The following is a 27,475-nucleotide window of genomic DNA, read 5'->3' as shown; positions in this document are numbered from 1 at the left end:
CTCTGACTTTGCAATAAGTGCGGTACTGGTCCAAGAGGAGGATGGTATCCAGCTCCCAGTATACTATGAGAGTAAAAGGCTAAACGACGCGGAGACTCGGTACACAAGCCTCAAAAAATTAGCATGTGCTCTGATCCTGGCCTCTCGAAAGCTCGGGCCCTATTTTCAGGCGCACAGGATAGAAGTACGAACCTCCTACCCCCTCAGGCAAGTAATGCACAAACCGAAGTCTTCTTGTCGAATGCTGAAGTGGACGGTTGAGCTCAGCCAGTTCAAGGTAGATTATAAGCCCAGGACCGCAATCCAAGGCCAAGCCCTGGCCAATTTTATGCTGGAATTTCCTCCACATCAAGAAGTGGAGCAGAGAGCCCTTGTTGTCATACCTAGTGTAGAAGACGTCGGGCTGGAAAGCCAAAATAGTGCCCCATGGTGGAGCCTATTTGTGGATGGAGCCTCTAATGGGGATGGGGCAGGAGTTGGAATTGAGCTAATCAGCCCAGAGGTGCACAAGATCAGATGCGCGACCCATCTGGCCTTTCATGCAATAAATAACGATGTTGAGTATGAGGCCCTGATCAACGGTCTTAAGCTAGCTCTGGAAATTAAGGTGGAGAATTTGAATGTGTTTATTGACTCCATGATCGTGGTCTATCAGATAAATGGGGGTACCAAGCTAAGGGGCCAAGAACAAAGCTTTACCTGAAATGTGCGCAGAGGATAATTGAGAGATTCAACGAAGTGAGGCTGGAACTAATTCCGCGCGGGCAGAATGAAGGCGCGAACGAGCTGGCTAAACTCGGCTCGTGCCGTGAGGCCACTCTGTTAGGGGTCGTCCCCTTTGATATACAGAGGTAGTCTAGTGTGCCCGAGCATGAGGTGGGCAGCCTCAGTGATGGCCTCGACCCCACGTGGATGACACATATCTTAGCTTACATAAAAGAAGGATCACTTCGGGATGAAAAGAATGAGGCGAGAAGAATAAAATACAAGGCAGCCCGCTACGTGATATATGATGGGGTCTTATACAGAAGGGGGTTCAGTGTGCCCCTTCTCAAGTGCATAGATTGGGATGAATGCAATTATATCCTAAGAGAATTACATGAAGGCATTTGTGGTAATCACTTGGGGGTAGCTCTCTAGCTCAGAAAATCCCCCGTCAAGGTTACTATTGGCCAATGCCAAAAAAAGATGCCTTTGAATTCTTCCGAGCCTGTATAAGTGCCAGCGATATGCCAATTATTATAGTAGCCTCGTGGCTCCTCTAACATCCCTCATGAGCCCTTGGCCCTTCGCTATGTGGGGAATTGATCTAATTGGAGAACTCCTGAAGGCCAAGGGAGGAGTCAAGTATGCGGTTGTTGCGGTAGATTACTTCACTAAGTGGGCAGAGGCCGTGCCTCTAGCCACTATCATGACAAAAAAGCTCAAGAAATTTGCACACAGGACCATTGTGTGCCACTATGGCATCCCTTATAAGTTCATATCTGATAACGGGAAACAGTTCGATAGCAAGGAAATGCGGGAATTTTGTGAGCAGCTGGGAATTCAGAAGAGTTTTAGTGCAGTTTTCCACCCCCAAAGCAATGGGAAGACGGAGGCTGTTAATAAAATCATTAAGCACACCCTGAAGGCAAAGCTGGAAGAGAAGAAGGGGACATGGCCAGAGGAGCTCACACAGGTCCTGTGGTCTTACAACACGACCCCCCGAACTACAATTGGATAGACCCCTTTTTCTTTGGTGTATGGGTGTGAAGCTATGGTACCCGTTGAAGTATGGGCTGGATCTTTTCGGAGGGACAACTATGACTCAGAGGAAAATGAGGTCAATCATCGACTCTATTTGGACATGATCGAAGAAACTCGGGAAGATGCTCTGATCAGGATAGAAGCATATCAACAGAGGACGGCAAGCTACTACAACAGTAAGGTTCGAGCCTGGACTTTTAAGGTGGGAGATTTGGTTCTGCGCCGGGTCATGCCAAACACCAAGGTGGTGAGCCACGGAGTCTTTGGGGCAAATTGGGAAGGCCCCTACAAGATAAAATCAATGCTCTGGGAGGGAACCTACCACCTCAATGATATGCAAGATAAGTTGTTCCCGAGAGCCTGGAATGTGGAACACCTACGCAAATATTATCAGTAATATTATTCTTCTCAGACTTAGTATTATCTTAAAATATTCCTAAGTCTCAGGGGGTAGTGCCATATAGGTGCCTCTCGGAGACCACAAGCATGTAATCCTTTTACTTTCCATTATCTATGAATGAACTATTGATATTTATTTGTGCCTTCATATTTTAACTCCTGTTAATAGATTAAAATACCCAGCAGGGGAGCCCATCCTTGGGAGCCCATGCAAGGATAAAATAGTTGTTTCATTAACGTGTTAAAATCATAAGTCAAGCCGGGCCCCGGCCCGCTTTACAGCAAGTCTATGAAGCTAGCTGGGCCTCAGCCCGCGTGGAAAAATAATAAGCACAAAATGGATTAAAGATGAAGATAAAACTATGAAAGTAGAAAGAGGCGCCAACAAACCCCCTAACTGACTTAAAAGTTAGGAATGGTCGGGATGCGAGCCCAAATCCCTGGCTCACAAGGCGGCATATGCTAGAGGGTGCGAGCCGGGCAGCCCAACCCTCTATCAAATATGGCCAGGGTCGCATTATACGAGGAGAGGATACAGGAACAAGATGTGAGCCCCAGGGCCCGGCTCGCTAATGCAGGTACACATGCAACACTTGTGAGTTATCAATGATGTGAGCCTGTTTTACTTAAAAATTATCATTGATTTTACTTGATTGGGCCATGATGCGAGCCGATGGGCTCGGCTCGCTATCAAGGAGCAAAACCCTCCATACGCGGCCAGGGTTATGATAGCTTTTGGTCAGTAGGGGCACGGTAAGTTAACACAAAATAAAGAAAATCAGCTAGCATAATAATGTCAAATGCGGGCACAAAAGACTTGATATTTTATACAAGCAAGTTATAAATAAGTTATGCCCCAAGGCATGATATTTCAAATACATATACGAGGCGAGTAGGGTGCCCGCTTACCCATTCAAAAGTCTATCTTCAAAAATAAATTAAACTAAGGCTTGTCAGCCTCTACCTCCTTACGGGCCTGCTCAGCTGCGAGCCGGGCCTCCTCGGCAATTTGAGCGTCCCTTTTCATCTCCAGCTTCAGCTTCTCAGCGTGCCTAGCTGTACCAGCGCCCAGTGTGGCGCCCTCCAAACCAGGGTCAGAAGTTTGGGGTCCACAACACAACACAATATATCAACCTGTATATGAAATATTAATTACAATGACCCTGCTCTATGTAACCATAGATCGCAACAGGTTTAAGTATGAAAACAAGCCACAACCTTAATTTTTATTACATCGTACCAAATCCCAACTAATTTAACTTACAACTAATAATAAAATTATTCTTACAATCTTACTATCCCACTACCTCCATAAGCTTCTGTTAGCTCGATCCAACTCAATCTGGAATCCTAGATCGTACATTGAACTGGGAAACCTCGCTATCAACCGTATTCCCTTTTAATTGTAGAATACATAAAAAGATTCGCAAGAGTGAGCTAAGTAGCTCAACAAGTCATAATAACAATAACTGAAGTTAAACAATGATCAGGTGAGATAATTCAGATGAATCAAGTTTTTTTTTAACTAATCATTAGAATTGGATATTCATTTTATGTTTTAAAAACCAAGGTTAGGCTGCTGATCAGTCACGCACTAACCCCGAGCAAGCACACAGCACTGCTCTAATTAATGGATCCAAGGCACACATTGGCCTAACTTGACCATTGGTATGGTCTGACCACGAATCTGGTCCACATATATAAAAATTATCCAATCCTAAAGCAGTTCAATATGATAACCATATGATTCAATAAAACAAGATCATAATCGATGATGGTTAAACATTTGCATAAAAAACACGTAAGAAAACTCATGGATATCTCAAGGGTATACCAGGATATGTATAAGAAACGGTTTTCAGTTGTACAAGGGTCAGGTATCAAACCAGTAATGATTTTTCAGGATATGGTTCTTTGATGTTACTAAGAATGATTTGAGTATAAAAGTTTATGTGTTTTCAAACCATTTTCTTCTGGTGTTTGGTAGTTAAACATTTGGGAAATAGTATCATATTTGTATGGTTTGGTGTCTGAGGATCAACAAAGGATGGTTTACAAAGAACAAGGCTTACGGCTCAAGATCAAGAAAAATCAGGGATTCAAGGGTAAATAGTTTAATGCACTTGCAATGTAAACAAGAGTTATTTTGAATAATAGCGACATATTATGAAACAATTCAAAAACATTGGTAATATATCTTGAAAAAAAGTTCAGAAATACTTGCCTCACAGGGCTTTACAACTGTTACTGACCAACTCTGAGCCGATTCTGCCGCTCAGGCTTTAATGTCCAACCACTAGACCACATTAGATTTGACTTTGATACTTAAGTCTTTATGTTGAAACTCTACTGAGTTCGTCAACTGACCACTAGGTCATCTCTAGTCCATTGGACACTTTCAGGTTCCCGATTATAACCTACAGGGTCGAAATATCCTACGTTAGACGTCTAGGTACGCTTGACATATCCTCAATACTAATTTTTACCCAACGATATTCAAACCCGACTCGTAATTATTCATATCAGAATAACACAGAAAACAATTAAGGTTCACATTCTCGAAATCGATCCAGTGTTTATTTTCAGAAAATACGTACACTCGTCATTTTACGAAATTAGGGTTACTGTGTTTTGGTCAAAACATACAACACAACATACAATCAGGTTCTGTATAAAACAAACGTATATGTATTTACTTATATTCGCTCGACGTCCCGATAATCTTCGGATACGCTCCCGTATTTCCGTAGTTTGATTTTCCCGGAAATCGGGCAGCGTTCCTTTTGTTTATCGGACTACCCGTCGAAATATTAATCGACGTCAAACCAATAATAACCAAATTCACAACTATAATTCCAACCACCAGTTCAATTCAACAATCAATCCAATCTCAATTCGTCAACTAATTTACGTACTCGACTTTAATGTAAAATCAAATTCTCGTTTCAAGGATAATCTCACGAACTAATTTATTTATTTTAAAATATTAGGACTCAGAATATAATCATCACGGTCCACCGTCAGCTCACCGATGTTCATCGCTAACGGCGGTAAAATTCGCGGGTACCCGATTAATTTCGGGTTTCCGTCGCGAATTCCACCAATTATAAATTTTGGAACAATCGAAAATAAAATTCGAAAATCAAGAATAATTCATTCGAATTTTATCAAGAAATCATCAAGCAAATCAAATAATCCCCAAACAGGACAAATCTAATTTACACGGCCATATACAGAGACCATACCCAGATGAGCATCCCCACGCGCCACCACCATCGCCGGAGAATGGAGAGGGACGGCGGTGGAAAAAAAAGAAGAAAGCAAATCAGGACATATGCACATACAATATACATACAACCCGCAGCAAACCCAATGTATAACCAAAGGAAACATAGCAACACAAACCGAAGCAACAGGGTCAGGCACGCGACAAATGCATGTGCACGCGCTCAGGGGAGGGAAATCCGGCGACAAAGTCATCGGGAAAGGACAGAAGCGGCAGTAAATACCGGAAAAGAAGGACCCCGACAAACAAATCCCGCAAGACTGCATACATATAAGTGTATTTATCTGTATTTTTGTTTTTTTTTAAGAAAGAGGGTGAAGATTAGTGAGATTGGAGAGACTGAGATGGGATTGATGCTTTGTAATATAAATAAAATTTGTCACTCTTCTGCTCAGCTAATGCAAAGCCACGTGTCCAAGGATTTACAGGGGTGTGACACGTGTCCCGTTTCTGACTGTAGGCCCAATTTTTAATTCGCGTTTCGCAATTTATCGAACCAGGTGGCACATAAAACAATTTCAGAAAATTACGAGAATAGTTATAAAATATTATAAATATCCCGAAGTTAATAAAAATGTAAATTTCGGAATTTTTAAATAAATATTGAAACGCTACTTATACCTGCATATACAGTTAACGAACCGAGATGCACTTAAAATAAATTTAGAAAATCACGGAAACAGTCTTAAAATGTTAGAAATATCCCGAAATTTATAAAAACGTAACTTTTGAATTTTTAAAACAATTCCTAAAACGCACTTTATACCCGCTTTTATCAATTAAACGAATCGACGAGCGTGTGAAACTAACTCCAAAAATTTCCGAAATAATTTTAAAATTCTCGGAATATTCCCAAATTAAATAATTATGAGTTTCATAATTTTTGAGGAATTTCTGGAATTAAATACAGATTTTACAAGTAAATATAATCAGAAAATCGCACAGGGTTAAATAATTAATGAAATATTGATTTCTAAATTTTATAAAATCCCAAAAATAAATATTGCAATTGTAAAATCATAAAAACAATTTTAGAGACATTCCAAATATTTATGCAAATAAATTTGCACTAAATTCACTTTTAAAAGTGCAATTAATTCAATATACTCAATAATTAACTACACGAACCACCTTGTACACCATAACTCACACATAAATAATAATAAAACAACATCGAGCTGACAAAAACTATACACATACTTTATTTATTTAACACTTCCACAATTACATATTTAAATCATTTAAAAAAAATACACGGGTCGTTATACCCAGAGCACCCCAATCAAAGTCAGGAACCTTGCTGATAAAGATTTTCATGAAGTTCCTAGCCCCTAGGTTCCTGCATCAGTGAGGGAGGCCTAATGGCCCGCAGTCAAGGAAAAAACTGACCCCTCCAGCTCGAGCACCTTCTCCTCGAGGGCCTCTTTGTCCTTCTTCCACGCATCCGCGGCTAGGTCATGAGCCTCCTTCTGATCCCTTAGTGCCTTCTCATGAGTAGCGGACATATCAAGCTTCTTCTGGTTGTAGTTGTTCACAAGCGTGACTTTCTCCTGCTCGTGCTCGCTAACCTTGCTCTGAAGGGACTTGATCTTAGAGACGAGATTTATGTTGGTCTGGCTGATGGCTCACATTTCTCGAGCCCTAGATAGCAGATGGTAGTACACCTCAGTCGCGGCCCAGGTTTGTGCATCATTGTTGGCCTCAAGAGAAGAAGAAGTTCAACTCTTCACATCATGGTCGCTGATGTGAGCCTGAGCGAGCTAGCCGAATATGGTCGTGACCGTGTTGGCAGAAGAAGACGTAGGGAGAGGGGCATCAGATGGAGTAGTCTTTTTGGGTCAGGCTCACCGGTTTTTCCCTCTTTGGGACCTCGATGCCTATTCAGCCGAGGAGAGGGCCCTCCGCTCTTGAGATGCTCAGTAAGAGTGGTCATGCAGGCTGGAGGATTAACCTAAGAGCGAGCCCCTGTGGTCACCGCCGCGGGCTGAACTTGGCCCGAGATAGTGGCTTGCTCAGCCTCTTCCATGAAGGGAATAGGGGATATGGCCATTTCTGAAAAGAAGACAATAAAATAATACATTAGTCACAACAAGATACAATGGATAGAGGAGATGTGAGCAGATAGTAAATGCAGAAAATTAAAATGCAATGTGAGATGCGTGCAGGAAATATAGGCATGCGAGCACACAGGTTCGCATGTACGGGCCCAATGTTCTTTCCCTTTTTGGCTCTTTTCTTTGGCTTCTACTTTTGGGGAGTCAGCCTCACTCCTCAAAAACCCACACGCGACCAGGTTCGAGGTCGTTATGAGTTTTTGGATATTCCTGTCTGCCCTGGGAAGTCCTAGAAGGCTATCCGCGTTTATCTTTTCATGTCCAGTGAGGACAGTACGAGGCGGGGTGGCTGGAAATGAATAAAAAATAATTTGATTGTTAAGAAAGAACTATTGTGAAGAAAAGGAATTCGGCCAGGGAGAACTTATCTTACATTGGTTATAACAGAAGTGAGTCTGAACTCGAGGCACCTCGTGAATATAGAAATAGGGGCTCTTCCACTTCCCTGAATTGCTTGGACCGTTGTGGATAAGGTTTTTCTTGTTGAAGCATGGCACGACAGAGAGGTAGAAATACCCAAAGTCATTTGGCGAGTGCTTCAAGTTGAGGAAATAACCTAGCTGCCTCGCGGTTAGAGGTGGGTACCCACACTTATGGTACATGATGTTCAATACGAGGGCATTCCGGTATCCATTTAGATTGATCTGAAGAGGTGCGAGCTGGTAGTACTCGCAAATATCGTTAATGAAAGGATGGAGGAGTGAAAAGACTCCTAGCCCTACCAAAAAGGTGGAAAAAATCATGCGAGGCACCCTGCCTCCATTCTTCTGGTGGTTGAATCTATAGCATCTCATGTGCGGAAAGGGCAGGACAACATGACCCTTGAGCTGGAACTGCTTGATGTGCTCGGCCAAATGCTTCTGAGTATGCGAGATGGGCAGGTCACGGAAAGCGAGCACCTTTATCTCCTCGGCCGTAGTAGAACTCTCCTCCCCATCAGGGATTATCTGCTTTCTAAAGATAACCTCACCCTCAAGTTCGAGCTGGGCAGGAGGCACGTAAGGCTCAGGAGAAGCTGCGGGGACATAGTTATAATTACAGATCTTAAATTGACTTGTAACATCTGCCACTTCCTCGCTTTGAGGGGAATCGTAAGACCAATACGAGCCCTCTTCTTCACCCTCGAGCCCCAAGATGGGATACTCTGCGAGAACATGCTCCTTCCCTTTCTTGGTGTCATAGTAGGCGCTCCCTAGGTCACTGTCAGTAGATTCCAAGTCGATATGAATGCGGTCGAGGTCATTGGCTGCAGCTTGCCTAAGACGAGCCGCTATCTCTTCAACCATCTCTCTCAAAATCTCCTCAACCCGTTCTTTGTTCAAAGGAGCGGGCTCGTGGTTTAAGAGTTCTTCCACCCCGAGGGAAGCTGGTATATTGGAGAGGTCCACGGGCCTGTTTCTCCAATCATAAATATTCTTCTCCCTGGTGTAGTCTTCAGGATTAGGGTCAAGGTGAATATCTAGCGAACCGGAGCCACCTGCTCGCATCAAATTCTCAACTCTAGCAATACTAGAGCTAGGAGAAATAGGTTGGCTGAGACGGCCAGAAAGGGAGGTCAGCTCGCATTGGAAGTCCTTCGAGCCTCACTGCTCAGGTGGATATTGGTTTAATGGAGACGGAGTGGCTGAAGAGCGAGCCGGGCTGGCAGAGGAACGAGCCGGGCTCGAAGAAGAGTGAGACGATCCGTACGAGCGGGCTTAAGACGCACTCAACATCTGTAAAAGATGGTGAATATTAGTCGATGGCCCTAAAAAAAGCAGAAACAAGTATGAGGTCGCACCTAAGTGTCCTCACGTCTCACACGGGGTCGTACCTAAGTATCTATGCGGGAAGACAAGCTCGCATCACGTTTCATAATTATGTGTGGGCTCGCATCGAACAGGTGGTGTGTGCTCGCGTGGTGCATATGAACAAACATGAATGAATATGAATGATTAAAGGTCAAAGGGGTACCTTTAGGTGAAGTATAGATGATCCTGATGAATCTGTTCCTTGAGAATATCGCCACCGGTAGACGGTCCTTGTGGTGATGATAGTTTAGCCTTGGTAGATCCTTGAGCAAAATGAGTAGCAATTTGTTAGTGTTCTTGGAAAAGTGAAGAAATGAATTGAAATCCCACATATTTATAGGGGATAGGAGAGAGAAAGGACCACTGGCACGTGTCACCATCTCAAGGGGCGACACGAATCCCTACACCAGCTGTCCAATAGCTGTCATGGGTTTAAGATACATGACCGTTGAAAGGCATGCGAGACAACAATGTGTGACCTCGTGGGCTCGCACTTGCGGGGCCATAAAAAGCTAATGTTGGAAAATTCCTAGCCTCAAGATGCGGCCAGGAATTTTGGGGGGTATTGTTATGCCCACTTTCGGTCATGGACCCTAAACAGGTCCCCATGGGAATATTGAATAGTTGGGCTCTCATGTGTGGTCTAGAATCATGGATTAATATGACTTGAGCCAGCACATGCGAGCTGGGCTCATGACGTGTGAGCCGGTAGGCTCTTACATGAGAATTGGGCTCACACTTATAATCTGGGCTCAGGTGCCCACACGCGAGCTGGGCTCAGGTACCCACACGCGGGCTGGGCTCAGTTTCCCACACATGAGCTGGGCTCAGGTGCCCATACGCGAGCTGGGCTCAGGTGCCCACATGCGGGTTGGGCCCATGAGCCCACATCTTATGAAAATGAAGGAAATATTGTATTTATTAATTAAAAAAGAAGGCGGTGCGGGCCGAGATGACCAGGCCGGCCCGCATTAAAGGACTTTGTGTGCAACATGGAAAGTGACTCATAGATGACTGAGTTGCTCGTAGATTTTGGGGCCAACACGGGTTGTTCCTACAATTACGGGAAGAAATGTGGAGATTCCGCGAGATTGTAGGAAGCGTGTGGAGCCGGTCGAGATTTACGTAACTAATTGGATGAATGCCTGACTTTTATCCTGGGCTTGGGCTGCACGGGTTGAAGAACCCTAACCCTAGCCTACGTGACTTGTTCCCCAAGAACTACGTGAGGCTTGATCCCTATAAATAGGGTACGTAGGCACTTGTATGAGACGTGAGTCGACACTTGATAGAGAATAACAAAACCCTATTCTTTCTTAGGGAGTTAACATACAAGCTCAGCCACCACCATATTCAACCTTCCTCCGCTCTCAAACACCACACTTGATCTTCATTCCGACCATCAACCTCCAAAAACACTGTTATACGAAATTCTCCCCATAACAGAGATCATGAAAGATTGTAGTTTTGAAAAATGAGGGCCAAAAGTTCATACGAGGAAGAGCTAGAACAACAAACTAAGATCTATAAAATTGAAATGTAAAGGCATGCTGACAAAAGAAGAGAAGCTAGTTTCCTACACTACTTCCATTCTCTTCTAAGAACAACTATGGAATATCTGTTGCACTAATAATATTTAAATATATATGAAATTTCTATATAACTTTAACTAATTAGTTTAATCAGCTTTAATCTTCTATTTTTATTAAACTAATATTATTTATAAAAATATAAAGAAATTACCTTAAATACATGTTACCCATTATCCGAGGACAATATACTATTTGGTGAAAATGTGGTTTTTTACCCAATAAACTCGTTTCTTGCACATGCTTGTTCTGACTAATACTAAAATATTGTACGGGTATATTTATACTTGCAACATTGATAAAAGTTCCAGGTCCTTCATTCATTTATAAACTAGGTAAAAAAACCATGTTTCGCGCGGCTTGAATAAATTTTAAAATAACACGTTTCAAATAAAAATTAAAATAATATCATAAGAAATTTATAAAAAAAATTCAACTGAAAGGAATTTATTTATAAACTTAAAAAAGTTTTGGTTAACAATTTATTTATTCAAATTTTTCTACTTATTTTTTAACAACAATCAAAAGACAAACAACAGATTCCAATTCCCCATTTAGTTGTAATTCTCGATTGGTTGAGTAGGTTCTAGTAAGGGGTAGCGGAAACACATGTATCCCGTAGAATCAAATCATGCTAAATGCTCGCAGATCTTGTAAAATTACTAATAACCATATCATGATAAAAATAAGTTTGAGTATTTCAAGCTTCAGAACTCGAGTTCTTGGCTGCAGTCTAGGCCAAACAATCAAATCCAAGGATTCCTTGAAGGTTTATTTATGTTATGTATTGATTTCCAAACAGAACTGTTACATTTAAACCCTAATTCATATGTAAGCTGCCAAATCCTTTCGCCTCTTCTTACACGCTTGTTTGTCTCCAAATAAGTTGGTTCATAACAAATGTTGTTGCTGAATGTATTTCAAAAATGCTCTAATATCATCTTTGATGGTTCAATGTTCTTTTCACTGTGCTCGAGGTTCTTATGTAGTACATTCAGGACCATCTTGTTTGCTGGTGCATGCAAAAGTGCTCAAAGGTTAGCTTGTACTGTGGAATGTAAGGCTTAGATGATGGAGATTGAGTGTCTGATGCACCTCCGAATAAGTACTTCTTTAGTAGTGTCGCAAAGAATAGTACCTGTTCAACGGGAAGCACCAGGGGACCAAGTGTTGCGATGTTTGTTTTGATTGCCTCTGCCCCTATCTCTACTAAATCTTTGTTGATTCTTAGTCTCTTACAGCATGGATCATCTTCTTCTTGATACACACTCTTCGGCGTAAGAACATATCAAACATTTATATACCTCGTACTTATAACCATCACATATATCTGATAAACTATTAAGTGATTTCCAAGCAAGTTGTACTTTTTTTATTTATTTAATGGCACTTATTTTTAAATTGGTGTTTTTCTAATATAATCTTTTTCTGATATCCTATATTTCTAACTAAAGTAAAAATTCTAGACGTTTCTTATAGAATAACCAGACATTAATAGTAAAAACATCCATTTTCCTATATAGTAATATGAGAAAATAGTGACACACAAACCTGAAGCTGTGATAGTCAGCGCCATCATGAATGTGAACAATGTGCTCAAGGCTATACTTTGCATGTGCAAAGTTGTGCGAATGATTTGACAAAATCACTGCAAAACATCCCATTCTAAAAAAGTAATTAGGGATGAGCATGAAACAATTTTTCTCGGGTTACCAATTGTATCCCATCATCTCAGTACTCACCCCCACAATATAGTTATTATGATTAGCTTGTAGCATGTCTCGTGCCAAGTCCAAGTCGATGATCCCAACACTACAACCCATTCCTCCAAGATTAGAACTTAAGACATTTCCTCTCATCTTGTAGTGATTTATAACCATAGCAGCTATTTCGGTCATTTAAATCAAGATGAATATAGCAGCCTGTCAAATCGACTGGTTAATTATTTTACATGAACTTGTGAATTCAGTTAAAGTGTTGGTGAAATTCATCAAAAAAATTAACTAGAGCATAGTTTTATCTCGAATACCATCCTAACTTTGGTATCATGGTTGTACCACATATATAAGATAAAATAATGATTTTCTAGAATATAGGGAGCCAAGACAACGATTCCTTTCAATGAATTTAGTTTTATTCTTACCTACGACTACCATTTACTCAAATGTAGGTTATCATTTTTTTCTTTATTATAAAAACATGGCTACAATCTTACGGACACATACCTTCTAATTTGTCCAAATTGAAGTTTAAGTAACGCTCTTTACCATAAGAAAGTAAGCAGCCCAAGTTGAATAGATCAAGAGCTTTAGAATAATATTCATGTAACGCATAGAGATCAGAATAGTTAATATTGTGTTACATGTAATTACCAAAATGAACCAAAAACAAATAGTAAGTTGGGATCCAGGACAACGATTCCTTTTAAAAAATTTAGGTTTATTCTTACCTACGACTACCATTTACTCATATGTAGGTTATCATTTTTTTAATTATAAAATCAAGGCTACAATCTTAAGGACCCAACCCTTCTAATTTGTCCAAATTAAAGTTTAAGTCACGCTCTTTACCATGATAGAATCGAAAACAAATAGTAAGTTAAAAATTAAAATAGTGAGCACATAGAAAAAGCTAGAGAACAAAAATTATAAGCCAAGTCCGCAACCAGTGGTTGCTATTTCGATATAGATTGGATTGAGACATGTAAAAACATACATAGAAGGAAAAAATAACACCATGACTCTTGGAGAATTTTCTCTACACAATTGCAGCAAAAAAGTCTATTTACCAAAAAAAATTGCATACCTGTCTAGAACCAACAAAAAGGTTGTTTAAGTTCTGACCTTCTGAAACCCTTACATTCTTTAACAATGAAATATTATGTACACGGCTTTTCAAAATTTTGAACTAACTTTTAATATTATGCACATTTAATTAAAAATAAAAAATTTAAATGCAACAACTCGTCCACAATTATGAGATTTTACTCCCAAAACACAAACAAGGACAAGAGAATAAAAGGACCTCATCAAGATTCTAGGGTTTTAAGCTCAATGGAGAAAAATTTGTTTAGTACTAATACTAAGCACTCACAAGCAACCTAAGAGTAAAAAAATGTAATCAGAGCAAGTACTAAACATCAGAAAGGGCTTAAACACTCAATCAAATAACTGAATACAATAATTCATACATTTACAATCAAGCTATGTCATAAAATCTGATCTTTAGCACATTCATTAAAATTTACACAAACACAGTGTAAATAATAACTACATAAACTTTCAATGTGTAGTGTGTTTCAGGAAAAGTGATTACCTAGATATGAATTTTTTATTGCTACAACTATTGTGTCCTTTTCTATAATATGCAGTGAATGTGAATGAAGATGTGCCTTGGAAAATAATTGATCCATTTCCTGAAAAAAAAATATGATGAGCCCTAACAATATCAAAGAAGACATAAAATAGAAGCAAAACACTCAAATTAAAAAATACTCGATGCTCCTTATATACACATGCTTCGCCCAATTGAGGGAGGCAGGGAGTCTAAAACTGAATTAGAAATCAACTATTGATTTTCTCAACAGTAATTGGCGTGCTATTACAAAGAGATGCTGAGGTAAAATAAGAGAAATAGAAGGAGCCTAAGAATGTATAGAAAATAATTTAGACATTCATGGGAGGTGCATAAAATTTCACGTCATTCGCTTGTGATTCTCCTTTATATAAGGAATTCCTTCTTTCAAAATAGCATCATTTTGAGACCTTAATGGTTAACCTTTGGTTGCTGTATTTATTCGAGATTCTTTCATTATTCGAAAAGAAAAGTATTCTTTTAATGGGGAAATCTTATAAGTATTATTCGTATGATGTTATTATTCAGCAATCATTGCTTTCAAAGGATACTCTCTATAATATCATAATATAAAATTTTATGGACATGGAAGGATAATCCTTGTTGTATTTTTTCTTCCAAGTTATAAATCTTTTGAGTGTTACAACTCTTTTATTCAGAGCTTATTATTTCTTCAGATATTAGATTTTGAAATCTTGATAAGATTGTCTAAATTACATCGATATTGTGAAAATCATTCTTCCAAGGGTGATTGCCTTCCAAACAAAGAAAGGTATAATTGAGAACCGATTGTTGTAATATGAGACTGAAAACTCGGTGTTATGATGGTGCAATCGGAGCATCGTGATGAGTATGTTGTTTTAAAAAGGGAATACCATATATAGTTATTATCATAAGGGTCTTTAACATGATTATAGAAGAATGATAATAGAGATACCAACATGATTAGTGAGGTACGCTTCTGTAAAACATTATCGAGATAGGTACTAATGAATTCGGGAAAGACCGAGCATGTATGAATTCGAGGAATGGGATTTTATGTGAAGTATAACAATACGTCTATGCGGATTAAGGACCGGGACATAAGGTGTCATAATAATGATCTAGAATAGTCGTGATAAAGTTCACACTGTAAGGGGAGAAGAGTTCAACTTATAAGGAAAATATGGAATTTTTTTTCTCTCCCAAAGTGTATACTTACACTGAACACGAGGTAGATGCTATAGTCAAATTGATCAAGGATTATAATTGAGAAATCTATTATCATCAAGGAAAGGCCAATATGGTGGCCGACACTTTAAGTAGGAGAAGATAGATTGAGGATAACAAATTTCAGAACAACTGATTAGAAGGATCACATGAATGAATTTTGAAGTTGAGACAATGTGAAGAGAACCCTTTATTACATAACAGGAAGACTTAAAGATGCCTAAAAATGTAAGAGGAGATTAGTCATGACTGACTATGAAAGGTATGTCATTGAGTAGGCAAGTAAGTACTCGACATGGTTAAAAATGAAAACGGGACGGTGATGATTAAAAATTTTGGTGATTGCGACTTGTAAATGACCCGAATGGGAGTAAGAGTTTATTATAATAAAATTTTGAAAGAGGATTATTAGGAACTAAGTAAACCATCATGCTATTTGGGGATTTTGAGCTATAGGTTAAATAAGACCGCTTATTGTATTATGCAAACGATAGGTCTCCACCCAACGAAATTGTAATAAACACGGAAGAGATAATGGGTGAAAGAGAGACCCTGTGGCAATTGTGCCAGGCAAGAAACCAAGAATTAATTTCCCAACTGGATTATTTCCTAAAATTATTTTCTGAAAAAGAACGAACAGAGGCATGACTTAGAGTTCTTAAATCGACAAGAAGGGCAAGAGAACTATCTAGACCATTGAAGATACGTCTAGAGGCTTGCCTTTTTTTTGGAACGGTTAGGAGATCCGCTTATCATTGACATAAAATTCGTGTAGATATACTTACCACACGAGCATATGGAAAATAGCCGTTGATATCCCTTACGAAGGACAACGTGGAATAATGAAGGATTTCATTGTTAGAGCTGACAGAAGGCAAAGAAAAATTGTACACGCCCTTTAAAGTCCACTGGTAGCAGTTCCCAACAAATGCGAATACGTGTAAGGCGCTAGCGGGAATAACGAATATAACCCGGAAGGTATCGTAGTAACATAAATATTATACAGGAAATGATTAAGGAAGTCTGACCGATAGCGAAAGCTGAGCGTTCCACGATTCTAAAACGTATCAATCTATTGCGCATGAAATGGTGCTTCCTTCAAGATGGCAACAAGACCACGATGTGCCTTACATTACTACAGGAAGAAATGTTAAATATGGTACTAAGCGTGTAATAGGAGACGAGCGTGTAAAAATGCAACGAAAACTTCTTAAATAAAACAATCGACAGAGATGTTCCGAAATGAGCAAATGTGATGGAGGGGGAAAAATAAGTTGAAGGACCATTCTAAATGCTAGGAGATGCGCTAATAGTCCATATTATAGATTTAAGGAAGATGAAGTGACCAGTTGACGTTAATCGAATTACCGACAATAACGAGTTATCATGCGGGCATTGGAATGGCTACAAAGCTTTGTACGTAAGAAAGAATCGTTCTACCTTAGGTTGGGAAGAAGTTGGTAAGCGGAGGATACTTGGACCATAGTTGAGTCAACAGACCAAAGAAATTCATAGAACTTATCAGAACCCGGCTAGTGGTAGCCCAGGATGAATAATAGAGATATGTGGATCAGAACTATAAGGACAGAGTACGAAGTAACATACCAAGTATGATTGAAAGTGCCTCCCAGAGAGGGAGTGATGAGATTCGAAAGGGAAAGAAATGTTGAACCCAAGGTTTATTGGACCGGTTGAAATCTTTAAAGGACTAAGAAAGTTGGTTTATAAATAAGCACCATCGTCGAACAATCTCCAAGTTTATAGCGAATGCCACGAATCGAAGGTCGAATATTAAAAATTATGAAGTATTGTACTTATTAGAAATATAAGTCGATAATGGGATTAAGAATACTGATTAAGATTATGATATTTGTTGACTAGAAAACCCGGAACGAGAGGAAGTCGGAAAACATACCTTGGACTCCATGCAAGTTTACAAACCCTAAACTTTCAAAACTGTTGTGTTGTGTTTGTTTTTGAATAAGTGCAATATATCCATGATACTGCTTAAACTGTTTTACCGAACAAGTATGGTGTTGCGAGTAATTGTTAATATTATTGATATAGTAAAACACCGGATTTAAAATGATATATTTAGACTGAGAGTCGGTCGGTGTAAGTTTATAAAAACTTGGAAGTATTCCAAAGGTGTTTATATTTGAGAATATTTACGCTAGCAAGTAGCGTGGTATTATATATCATAGACCGAGAGACGGTCGGTATAATTTATTTAAAAACCCGAAAGAATTCTGGTGGTATTTTGAACGATCAAAAATTCATCCAGGGTGATAACCGATAACAAAGGGAATCGTCCTTCTACATGTAGAGAACAATAAATATTTACTATTATACGACTAATCATCTCATCTCGGGGCCTCTGGTGAATGTCCTATTCTTCCAATTGGAATTGAGATGCAATACTGTAACCCAAACCTAGGTGCTGGGTTTAAAATTAAGGTATTTGCAGACTAATAAGTAAAATAAAGAATTTTTTTAAAAGAGGTGTGTATCACCAAGAAAACTACTTTGAATAAATACCTATCCTTATACGAATTAATATAATTTCTTTAACAGTCTTTTCATACTGTTGATTATTATGGCTGAGCATTATTGCTCACTTTTGCTTTCTTTTAAATGTCACAACACAACACAATAGATTACCAGTATGCCAGCGTGGGACTTAGTCACTTGAAATCATGGGGATAATCCCTTACGGCTTTGTCTCAGGTGGACCAGAGTATCCAGATAGGTATAAGATGTTAGTAGTAATTATTGTAACTTCATGTAGAGGTTACGAATAATTGTTTAAGATCCTGTAAAGTACATTTGAGTTGTAATAAAAGAAGATTACATTGTCTATTAGGGTATGACTTGTGTGTGTGTGTATATGTGAGATTGGGGGTCTGTGATATAGAGTTATTGGATTATTGAGTTAATATAGGTTACACATGATTGAAGGATTGCGTGACGACCCAGATTCCTGACCCCGGATTTTGGGGCGTTACAGTATCCATGATTTGTAAAAACTTATAGCTCTTATCAAATGATTAATCAATACAATCAAGAAGCTATAAATGATGAGTGTATCTAATATGTAAGGATTTAAATGGTGAGTAAACAAATGGGTAAGACCTCTTCTTGTCAAATCAAGCTTTTTAAAGTGCTGAGAATATTTTGCAAGAGCTTCGCTATATTAAAGAATGGAAAGTTAATAAACCAATCTACATCTAATTGTTTATATAGACTAGTAGGTATTTAGGAGAGAGAAGGACATGTGACAGTCTCAGGACCAAGCATTTTAATCATGACAACTTGCAAAAATTCATTACTTACGTCCCTGAGCTCTTCCTTTGCTAACTTGCGACCAAGGAGTGAATAATACTTGAATTAAATCCTTAGACTTCTAACTGGTGACTAGAGGAGATAATCTAGTAGTTTCAGTAGCTAACTTGCGTATACAAGTCTTCCAAGGGACTTTTACTTGCGCATACTAGAGCTTAAGAAAAAGATTGCTTTACCTTTTTCTTAGTGACGAGTAGAGGAAGAGAAGTAGAGCATCGAGTTGTGACCAAGGGCTCTTCTAGGATAACCAATTTGCTCTTTTTAATCCAACTTACCACCAGGAGTTCCATGGGTAACTAGGTTGCGATTACAACTCTTTCTAGGAAGCTTGGAATATTCCCTGTGGGCCATAGTATCACATGGAGCTGTTTTCTCTTCCTTCTTCTTTATAACTTGTGACCATGACCTTGTAGAATAGGAAATGCCTTAGAAACATAAAAGAGAGTAGGTCTAGTGGGCCATAGAGCACATAGGTGCATTTTCTCTTTCTTCCCCATTTTAACTTGCAACCCCAACTCCTAGAGAAGCTAGGATATTTATTTTGCCTTAGAAAATATACATACCATGTTGATTGTCTTCTAACTGGCGACCAAGGTGAAAAAGATGCACTCCTAAACTTCTTTTTGCTCTTATTTATTCCCTGAAACTTCTACTAAGTCAAGACCAGTTCCTGTACTTATATATTGAAATGTATTTCCAGGATATTGCTTTTGATAATCAATATATTGATCATGATGACTCGTACTACAGGGTAGTGATCATTTTGACTTAGTTTCTATAGAGTATTTCAATTTCAAAGTTGTCCTGTCTTCAAGTCTTCTCTCTTGAGTTTTCGTATAAATCATAAAACCTGTATTCCGAGATACGAATCCTCACTTAAAAATATTTCTAATGATAGTACGTAGTTTCCTTTCATGAATCACCGACTCCTAGTGCAATGGTCTGATTCATAGGTGACTAGTTCTGCTCTCAGGTCTTCGTAGTATATCTTCTCAAATCCTTGTCAAGTCTTCTACCAGATACAAATAACTTCACATAGAATCCTTGAGGTCTTCACACGGATCCTAATAACTGCTTCGAATGACTTCAACCTTATTGCTCTGTTTCCTGAACATTTTAATGAAGTTCATGTGGATCTCTGTTGATGTCTTCTTCAATGTAGTTACCAAAATCATCATGTATATGCCCAATAAATAATCTGTATTGATTCTAGTGGAATATAGATTATTTCAAAGTCCTTTGTTCTTTGTTTAGTTATCCAAACCAGTATTATTGAGTTATATATACAGCTTCAACCTTGCTCAACAATATTTTATTCCTAGTATAGATTGTAAACGCTTGGTACATATAACCAAATTTAACAATATTTTTAGACCAAGAATTGTAAGTGTATTTAATTAAAATGTTTAGGTCTATCGTGTATAAGCAAATCAGTGAAAATGTAGCTGTGTATTTTCATTTTTAAACCGCACAAAATATTTTTTCAAGATATATCTTTGGTGGATAAAATAACCCACATAAAATCTTAAGTACTTTGTTATTTAAGCTTTTCAGTTTTACCTTATTTTCAGTTCATCATAAATTTAAAAAGATTAATAAATTTTAAGGGTTTTAAAATATTATATTCCGCCAACTTTCTACAGTTTCTTGGTTTTATTGTTTGGAATAACAATTTTCTAAATCCCAATCCATATATGCTTTCTCTCAACCCTTTTAATCATAACTCATCATTATTCACCATGATAGGCCTATCATCAAGCCCATTTACCACTAATATATTGAACCTTATCTAGTCCATCGAAATATAAAGGACAACCAACCTGAAAATATATCAATAAATGAAATTGCACTATGAGTGCAATTTTTCATTAAATCAAATATTTGAATCCTGACAATAAACCTTTCAACATTCAACCGTGTCATAATTATGGGTAATCTATATTATTTTTATATATATTAAATAATATATATATATATATTTATTTATTTTAAACTATCTACAAGTATACGTTATTGAATAAAATAAGATAGACCATTTATCGAAATCCATTAGATTTTGATAACAATTGATAGACATTTATTATCTACAGATATAATAACATGGCATTGATATCATATATGAGTATACTTTTGGTGCACTTCTAAGTTGTTAGGCAGCGGCTTTAGTTACAAGTTCATAAATCAAAGAAAAATGTATAAGATTTTGGTGGTGAGTAACGATGAGACATGTCAAAATCAACTTAATGACAAGCTAGAGAAATGGGAATATGAAGGTAGTATTCTTATAATTGTTAGTTAAATCATTCCTAGAATAAAAATATATACGGAAATCCAACAATTGCACATATTTCTACATAGAGAAAGATGTTATAGATATATTTTTTATTTAAATTATTCAAATTTTGCTAACAGTTTATCGCAATGAATTTCAGTGATGTTTGCAAAAGATGCGAATGAGGCTTTATACATGTTGAGGACCGAACTCTTTGATCTCGTTATGCCTGAAATACACCTGCAAGATACCTCTGGTGTTCAACTAATGGAACAAATTCATCAAGAATTCAAGTTACATGTTATTTGTAAGTTTTTGTTATATATTAGATATGACACAGACACATGTGGATCCATAAAGAACAAGATACACACAAGGCTTTAAGCATGTTAAGGGCCTTTGATCCAATAAATATGATATATTATATAGAATTTACTTAATTTTTAATTTTCCCAAATATTGTTGAAATTGATTAATTAATAAAAAAATTATTCAGTTGAATTTGATTAATTAATAAAAAATATGTGTTTATACTTGCAGTAATATCAGCCGATGACAATTATGATGTTATTAGTGATGCTATAAAGGAAGGGGCAATGTTTGTCTTTATGAAGCCTTTTACAACTACTAATTTGAAGTCCATATGGATTCATATTTTCAATTGGAGAAAGGAAATGTATTACAAGGTAAACGTGCTATTTTATTTCATTTTTATATGATCTTTTATTAATGAGCGTATGTGTAGGAAGGGGGTAGGCAGTGTGTAATTTTCAAGCAAATAATTTATCCATTTATTTGTTTGTCTAGAAAGGAAAGGGGAAACAAGATCCAGATATCGGTGGCTCGTCCGATGAAAATTTGGTGTTTTGTCTGATGAATCATTAAGACAACGATGAGAGCAATCACAATTCTAAAGATCTTTAAATCCAATTATTGTTCAGATACTAATGATTATGAGTTCTGGTTGGTTTTTATAGGCTGTATTAAAATATCTCCGTGTATGCATTAGTTAAATATGCGCATGGATAATTTTTTATTGTCTAGGATTCAATTAAACCATATGTTTATGTTTCGTATGTTATATCATTAATTATATTATTGTTCTAGATATATGCGAGCAAAAATTTTCGTACTTATATTGCCATTTCTTTGGTTAGAAATTCAATGGTGCTCTTTCAATCATCTTTAATTCTGCTAAATTAGAAATGTGCCTCTCGTAAATAAGATAACTCGATTTATTACCCCAAATTACATACAATTAATCCATGATATCGTCCAATTACATCAATTAAACAACAAAACATATTATGGTGTAAATAATACTTTCTTTTACACCCTAAAATAAAATTACTCACTCATGATAGAAGTAAAAACCACAAGAATGATGAAGAAAGCCATCTAAAACTGATACTAATCAAAACAGGAGATAAACAACACCTCAACCTTTTTTTTACAAACCCAATACCTCAATATTTAAATTAATTAAAAACAATGAAATCAAGCTCAACTCAGTATTACAACGATAGAGATTAGGAAAAACCCTAGCTAGTGCTCTCAAAATAAACGAATGTGTATCTCATCATTCTCCCACTCCAAACTAAACACTAATAATGTATTAAAATATTTTATAATAATAAATTATGATCGCATATCTATAATAATGTATTTTAAATATTTTAATAATTGTACAAATAAATATCCATAGTTGAATATGATTTTAATGTACATTTCGCAGCTCATTTTGCTCCTCAGTTTTTGGATTCTTCCAATTGGACCTTGTTTATTGGACCACCTCAGAATTAAAGAAAATCTCATAAATTTTGCATGGCCTCTAAGACCGTCCAAACATGACTTCTTGAATAAGAGGTTCGTCTTAAATAGTGTGGACAACACATATAGCCACCTGACTTCTTCAATTAAAGGTACGTCCTAAACAGTGTGGACAACACGTATAGTCCAGTAATACAAATTTTCTTCTATTTTACTCCAAAATAGCACTGTTTGTTCCACATCCTTATAATTCATGACTTCTTTATTCCCAATAATAAAATATCAAAGTTTATTAAATATATATTAAAAAATGTGCAAATCCATTATTGAATAGAATTTTAATGAAAATTTCACAGCTCATTTTGCTCTTTAGATTGTGGATTCTTTTATTTGGACTTTGCTTTTGGACCAACTCAGAATTAAAGAAAATCTCATAAATTTTATTTGGACTATAAAATCGACCAAACCTGACTTCTGGAATTAAAGGTACGTCTGAAACAGTGTAAACAGCCCGTGTAGCTTACTAATATAAAATATCTTTAATTTTCACCGTAATGCAACACTTTTTGTTCAACATCCTTCAAAGTCATGACTTCTTTATTTCCTAAAATAAAATATTAAAATTTATTAAATAAATAACTAAATCAATGTAAAACATACAAAAACAAAATCGTCTAAAATATATAATAAAAAATATATTCAATCAATATTATTTATTACAAACATGTTTATCATGGTAAACCTGTATATTAAAAAAATCCTTGTTTTTATTGTTCCAACCTAGCAAGGTTAATTGTTGCACACCTAATACTTAAATCTAGTATATTCAAATGTTACTTTTAGTTTTAGCTATATATTTAAACTTTATTTTCATATTCTAATTTTTTATAAATTTAATTTTTATTATCAAGGTTGATAATATTGCAAGGTTGTAAGTCTCAAAACTCAATCCAGTTGGAGCGTACAAGTGCTCATGAGCAAAGCATCAACCCAAAAGCAACAACACGCTTGAAAGTTAAAAAAGCAGGGCTTAGTTTAGAAACTTAGAACACGACCAAAAGTTCATACATTGGAAAAGTCGGAACAATAAATTAAGATATTCTAGATGTAAAGGTGGAGGCACCCTACCAAAAGAAGAGAGACTAGTACAATGCATTACTATATTCCTACTATGAGAACAACTCCAATATATTTGTTACACAAAATGGTGCAAAGCAATTATAAGCCAATAAAGTCATAAGAGATCATGAAAGATTGTAATTTTGAAAAATGAGGGCCAAAAATTCATACGAGGAAGAGCTAGAACAACAAACTAAGATCTGGAAAATTGAAATGTAAAGGCACGTTGACAAAAGAAGAGAAGCTAGTTTCCTACACTACTTCCATTCTCTTATAAGAACAACTATGGAATATTTGTTGCACTAATAATATTTAAATATATATGAAGTTTCTATATAACTTTAACTAATTAGTTTAATCAGCTTTAATGTTCTATTTTTATTAAACTAATATTATTTAATAAAAATATAAAGAAATTGCCTTAAATACATGTTACCCATTATCTGAGGACAATATACTATTTGGTGAAAATGTGGTGTTAGATATATTTGTGATGTCATGACTAATATGATTTGTGTTTAGTTTTCAGATCTTACTTAACAGGACAAATCAGTACTTAACTGGAAATCAGTACTTATACTGAAGTCAGGACTTAAGATATCAGAACTTAAGTTGTCAGAACTTAAGTTATCAGGAGATATTTATCAGGAGATAATATCAGGACTCAAGGAGACTTTCAGATAAGGAAGGCGGTTGATTGAAAGGAAAGAAGATCAAGACAAACATAAGAAGAGATATGCATGGAGAAGAATTCTATGAAGAATGGAATACTTGAAAGAAAAGATAACTAGTTGATATATATTAGGAAGCAGAATTATATTCGATATCAATTAGAAGATTATCTTGTAACTGTGTAATATATGAACACAGACATAGGGTTTACATTATATGTGTTATCTTAATCCAGATTATTATTCATTGTAACCCTAGCAGCTCTCGTGATAATTTGCTCATCACTGAGAGAGAACAGTTCTTTGTAACAGAGTATATTGTATTGAATAAAATCTGTGTTATGTTACTTGAGTTCTTATATTCGATTTGATTGTAGTAAATACTGTATTCAACCCCCTTCTACAGTGTGTGTGACCTAACATGTGGGTTTTTACCCAATAAACTCGTTTCTTGCACATGTTTATTCTGACTAATACTAAAATATTGTACGGGTATATTTATACTTGCAACATTGATAAAAATTCTATGTCCTTAATTTATTTATAAACTAGGTAAAACAACCACGCTTCGCGCGGTTTGAATAAATTTTAGAATAACGTGTTTCAAATAAAAATTAAAATACTATCATAAGAAATTTGTAAAAAAATGTCACCTGAAAGGTATTTATTTGAAAACTTAAAAACGTTTTGGTTAACAATTTGTTTATTCAAATTTTTCTACTTATTTTTTAACAACAATCAAAAGACAAACAACACATTCCAATTCCCCATTTAGTTGTAATTCTTGATTGGTAGAGTAGGTTCTAGTAAGGGGCACCGGAAACACATGTATCCCGTAGAATCAAATCATGCTTAATGCCCGCAGATCTTGTAAAATTACTAATTACCAAATTATGATAAAAATAAGTTTGAGTATTTCAAGCTTCAGAACTCGAGTTCATGGCTGCAGTCTAGGCCAAACAATCAAATCCAAGGATTCCTAGAAGGTTTATTTATGTTATGCATTGATTTCCAAATAGCACTGTTACATTTAAACCCTAATTCATATGCAAGCTGCCAAATCATGTTGCCTCTTCTTACACGCTCGTTTGTCTCCATGTAAGCTGGTTCATAACAAATGCTATTGTTGAAGGTATTTCAAAAATGCTCTAATATCATTTTTGATGGTTCAATGTTCTTTTCACTGAGCTCGAGGTTCTTATGTAGTTCATCCAGGACCATCTTACTTGTTGGGTGCATGCAAAAGTGCTCAAAGGTTAGCTTGTACTGTGGAATGTAAGGCTTAGATGATGGGGATTGAGTGTCTGATGCACCTCTGAATAAGTACTTGGGGATTCGGTGTGTGATGCACCTCCGAATAAGTACTTATTTAGTATGTCGCAAAGAATAGTACCTGTTCAGAAACGGGAAGCACCAGGGGACCAAGTGTTGCGATGTTTGTTTTGATTGTTTATGCCCCTATCTCTACTAAATCTTTGTTGATTCTTAGTCCCTTGCAGCGTTGATCATCTCCTTCTTGATACACACTCTTCGGCATAGGAACAGATCAAACATTTATATACCTCGTACTTATAACCATCACATATATCTGATAAACTATTAAGTGATTTCAAAGCAAGTTGTACCTTCTCTATTTATTTAATGGCACTTATTTTTAAATTGGTGTTTTTCTAATATAATCTTTCTCTGATATCCTATGTTTCTAACTAAATTAAAAAATTTAGACATTTCTTACAGAATAATCAGACATTAATAGTAAAAACATCCATTTTCCTAAATAGTAATATGAGAAAATAGTGACACACAAACTTGAAGCTGCGATCGTCAGCGCCATCATGAACGTGAACAATGTGCTCAAGCCTATACTTTGTATGTGCAAAGTTGTGCGAATTGATTTGACAAAATCACTGCAAAACATTCCATTCTAAAAAAGTAATTAGGGATGAGCATGGAATGATTTTTCCCGGGTTACCAATTGTATCCCATCATCTCAGTACTCACCACCACAATATAGTTATTAGGATTGGCTTGTAGCATGTCTCGTTCCAAGTCCAAGTCGATGATCCCAGCACTACAACCCATTCCTCCAAGATTAGAACTTAAGACATTTCCTCTCATCTTGTAGTGATTTATAACCATAGCAGCTATTTCGGTCATTAAAAATCAAGACGAATGTAGCAGCCTGTCAATCGACTGGTTAATTCTTTTACATGAACTTGTGAATTCAGTTAAAGTGTTAGTGAAATTCATCAAAAAAATAACCAGAGCATAGTTTTATCTGAAATACCATCCTAACTTTGGTATCATGGTTGTACCACATATATAAGATAAAATAATGATTTTCTAGAATATAGGGAGCTAAGACAACGATTCATTTCAATGAATTTAGTTTTATTCTTACCTACGACTACCATTTACTCAAATGTAGGTTATCATTTTTTTCTTTACTATAAAAACATGGCTACAATCTTAAGGACACATCCCTTCTAATTTGTCCAAATTGAAGTTTAAGTAACGCTCTTTACCATAAGAGAGTAAGTAGCCCAAGTTGAATAGATCAAGAGCTTGAGAATAATATTCATGTCACGCATAGAGATCAGAATAGTTAATATTGTGTTCCATGTAATTACCAAGAAGAACCAAAAACAAATAGTAAGTTGGGATCCAGGACAACGATTCCTTTTAAAAAATTTAGGTTTATTCTTACCTACGACTACCATTTACGCATATGTAGGTTATGATTTTTGTTTTTAATTATAAAATCATGGCTACAATCTTAAGGACCCATCCTTTCTAATTTGTCCAAATTAAAGT

The 27,475-nt window shown here is 36.7% G+C and overlaps 1 protein-coding gene and 2 pseudogenes across 1 annotated transcript; 1 reads left to right on the top strand and 2 right to left on the bottom strand.

Moving 5' to 3' along the window:
• The first annotated feature begins 1,756 nt into the window (after positions 1 to 1,756).
• LOC141719836 (uncharacterized) lies at positions 1,757 to 2,143 on the top strand. Its single transcript, XM_074522204.1, has one exon. The coding sequence runs from the start codon at positions 1,757 to 1,759 to the stop codon at positions 2,141 to 2,143; it is 387 nt and encodes a 128-aa protein (XP_074378305.1).
• A 9,527-nt stretch (positions 2,144 to 11,670) lies between these two features.
• LOC141719835 (3-ketoacyl-CoA synthase 10-like) lies at positions 11,671 to 12,851 on the bottom strand (annotated as a pseudogene).
• Positions 12,852 to 25,624: 12,773 nt separating this feature from the next.
• LOC141719834 (3-ketoacyl-CoA synthase 10-like) lies at positions 25,625 to 26,818 on the bottom strand (annotated as a pseudogene).
• Between the last annotated feature and the right edge of the window lie 657 nt (positions 26,819 to 27,475).

The sequence above is a fragment of the Apium graveolens genome, chromosome 4, assembly GCF_009905375.1.
Source record: "Apium graveolens cultivar Ventura chromosome 4, ASM990537v1, whole genome shotgun sequence".
In the NCBI taxonomy this organism is placed as follows: Eukaryota; Viridiplantae; Streptophyta; class Magnoliopsida; order Apiales; family Apiaceae; genus Apium; species Apium graveolens.
The sequence above is the reverse complement of the archived record's forward strand: the minus strand, read 5'-3'. Positions and strand labels throughout refer to the sequence as shown.

Coding starts and splice junctions, on each gene's coding strand:
- LOC141719836 (XM_074522204.1), top strand. CDS start 1,757: ATGGTACCCGTTGAAGTATGGGCTGGATCTTTTCGGAGGGACAACTAT.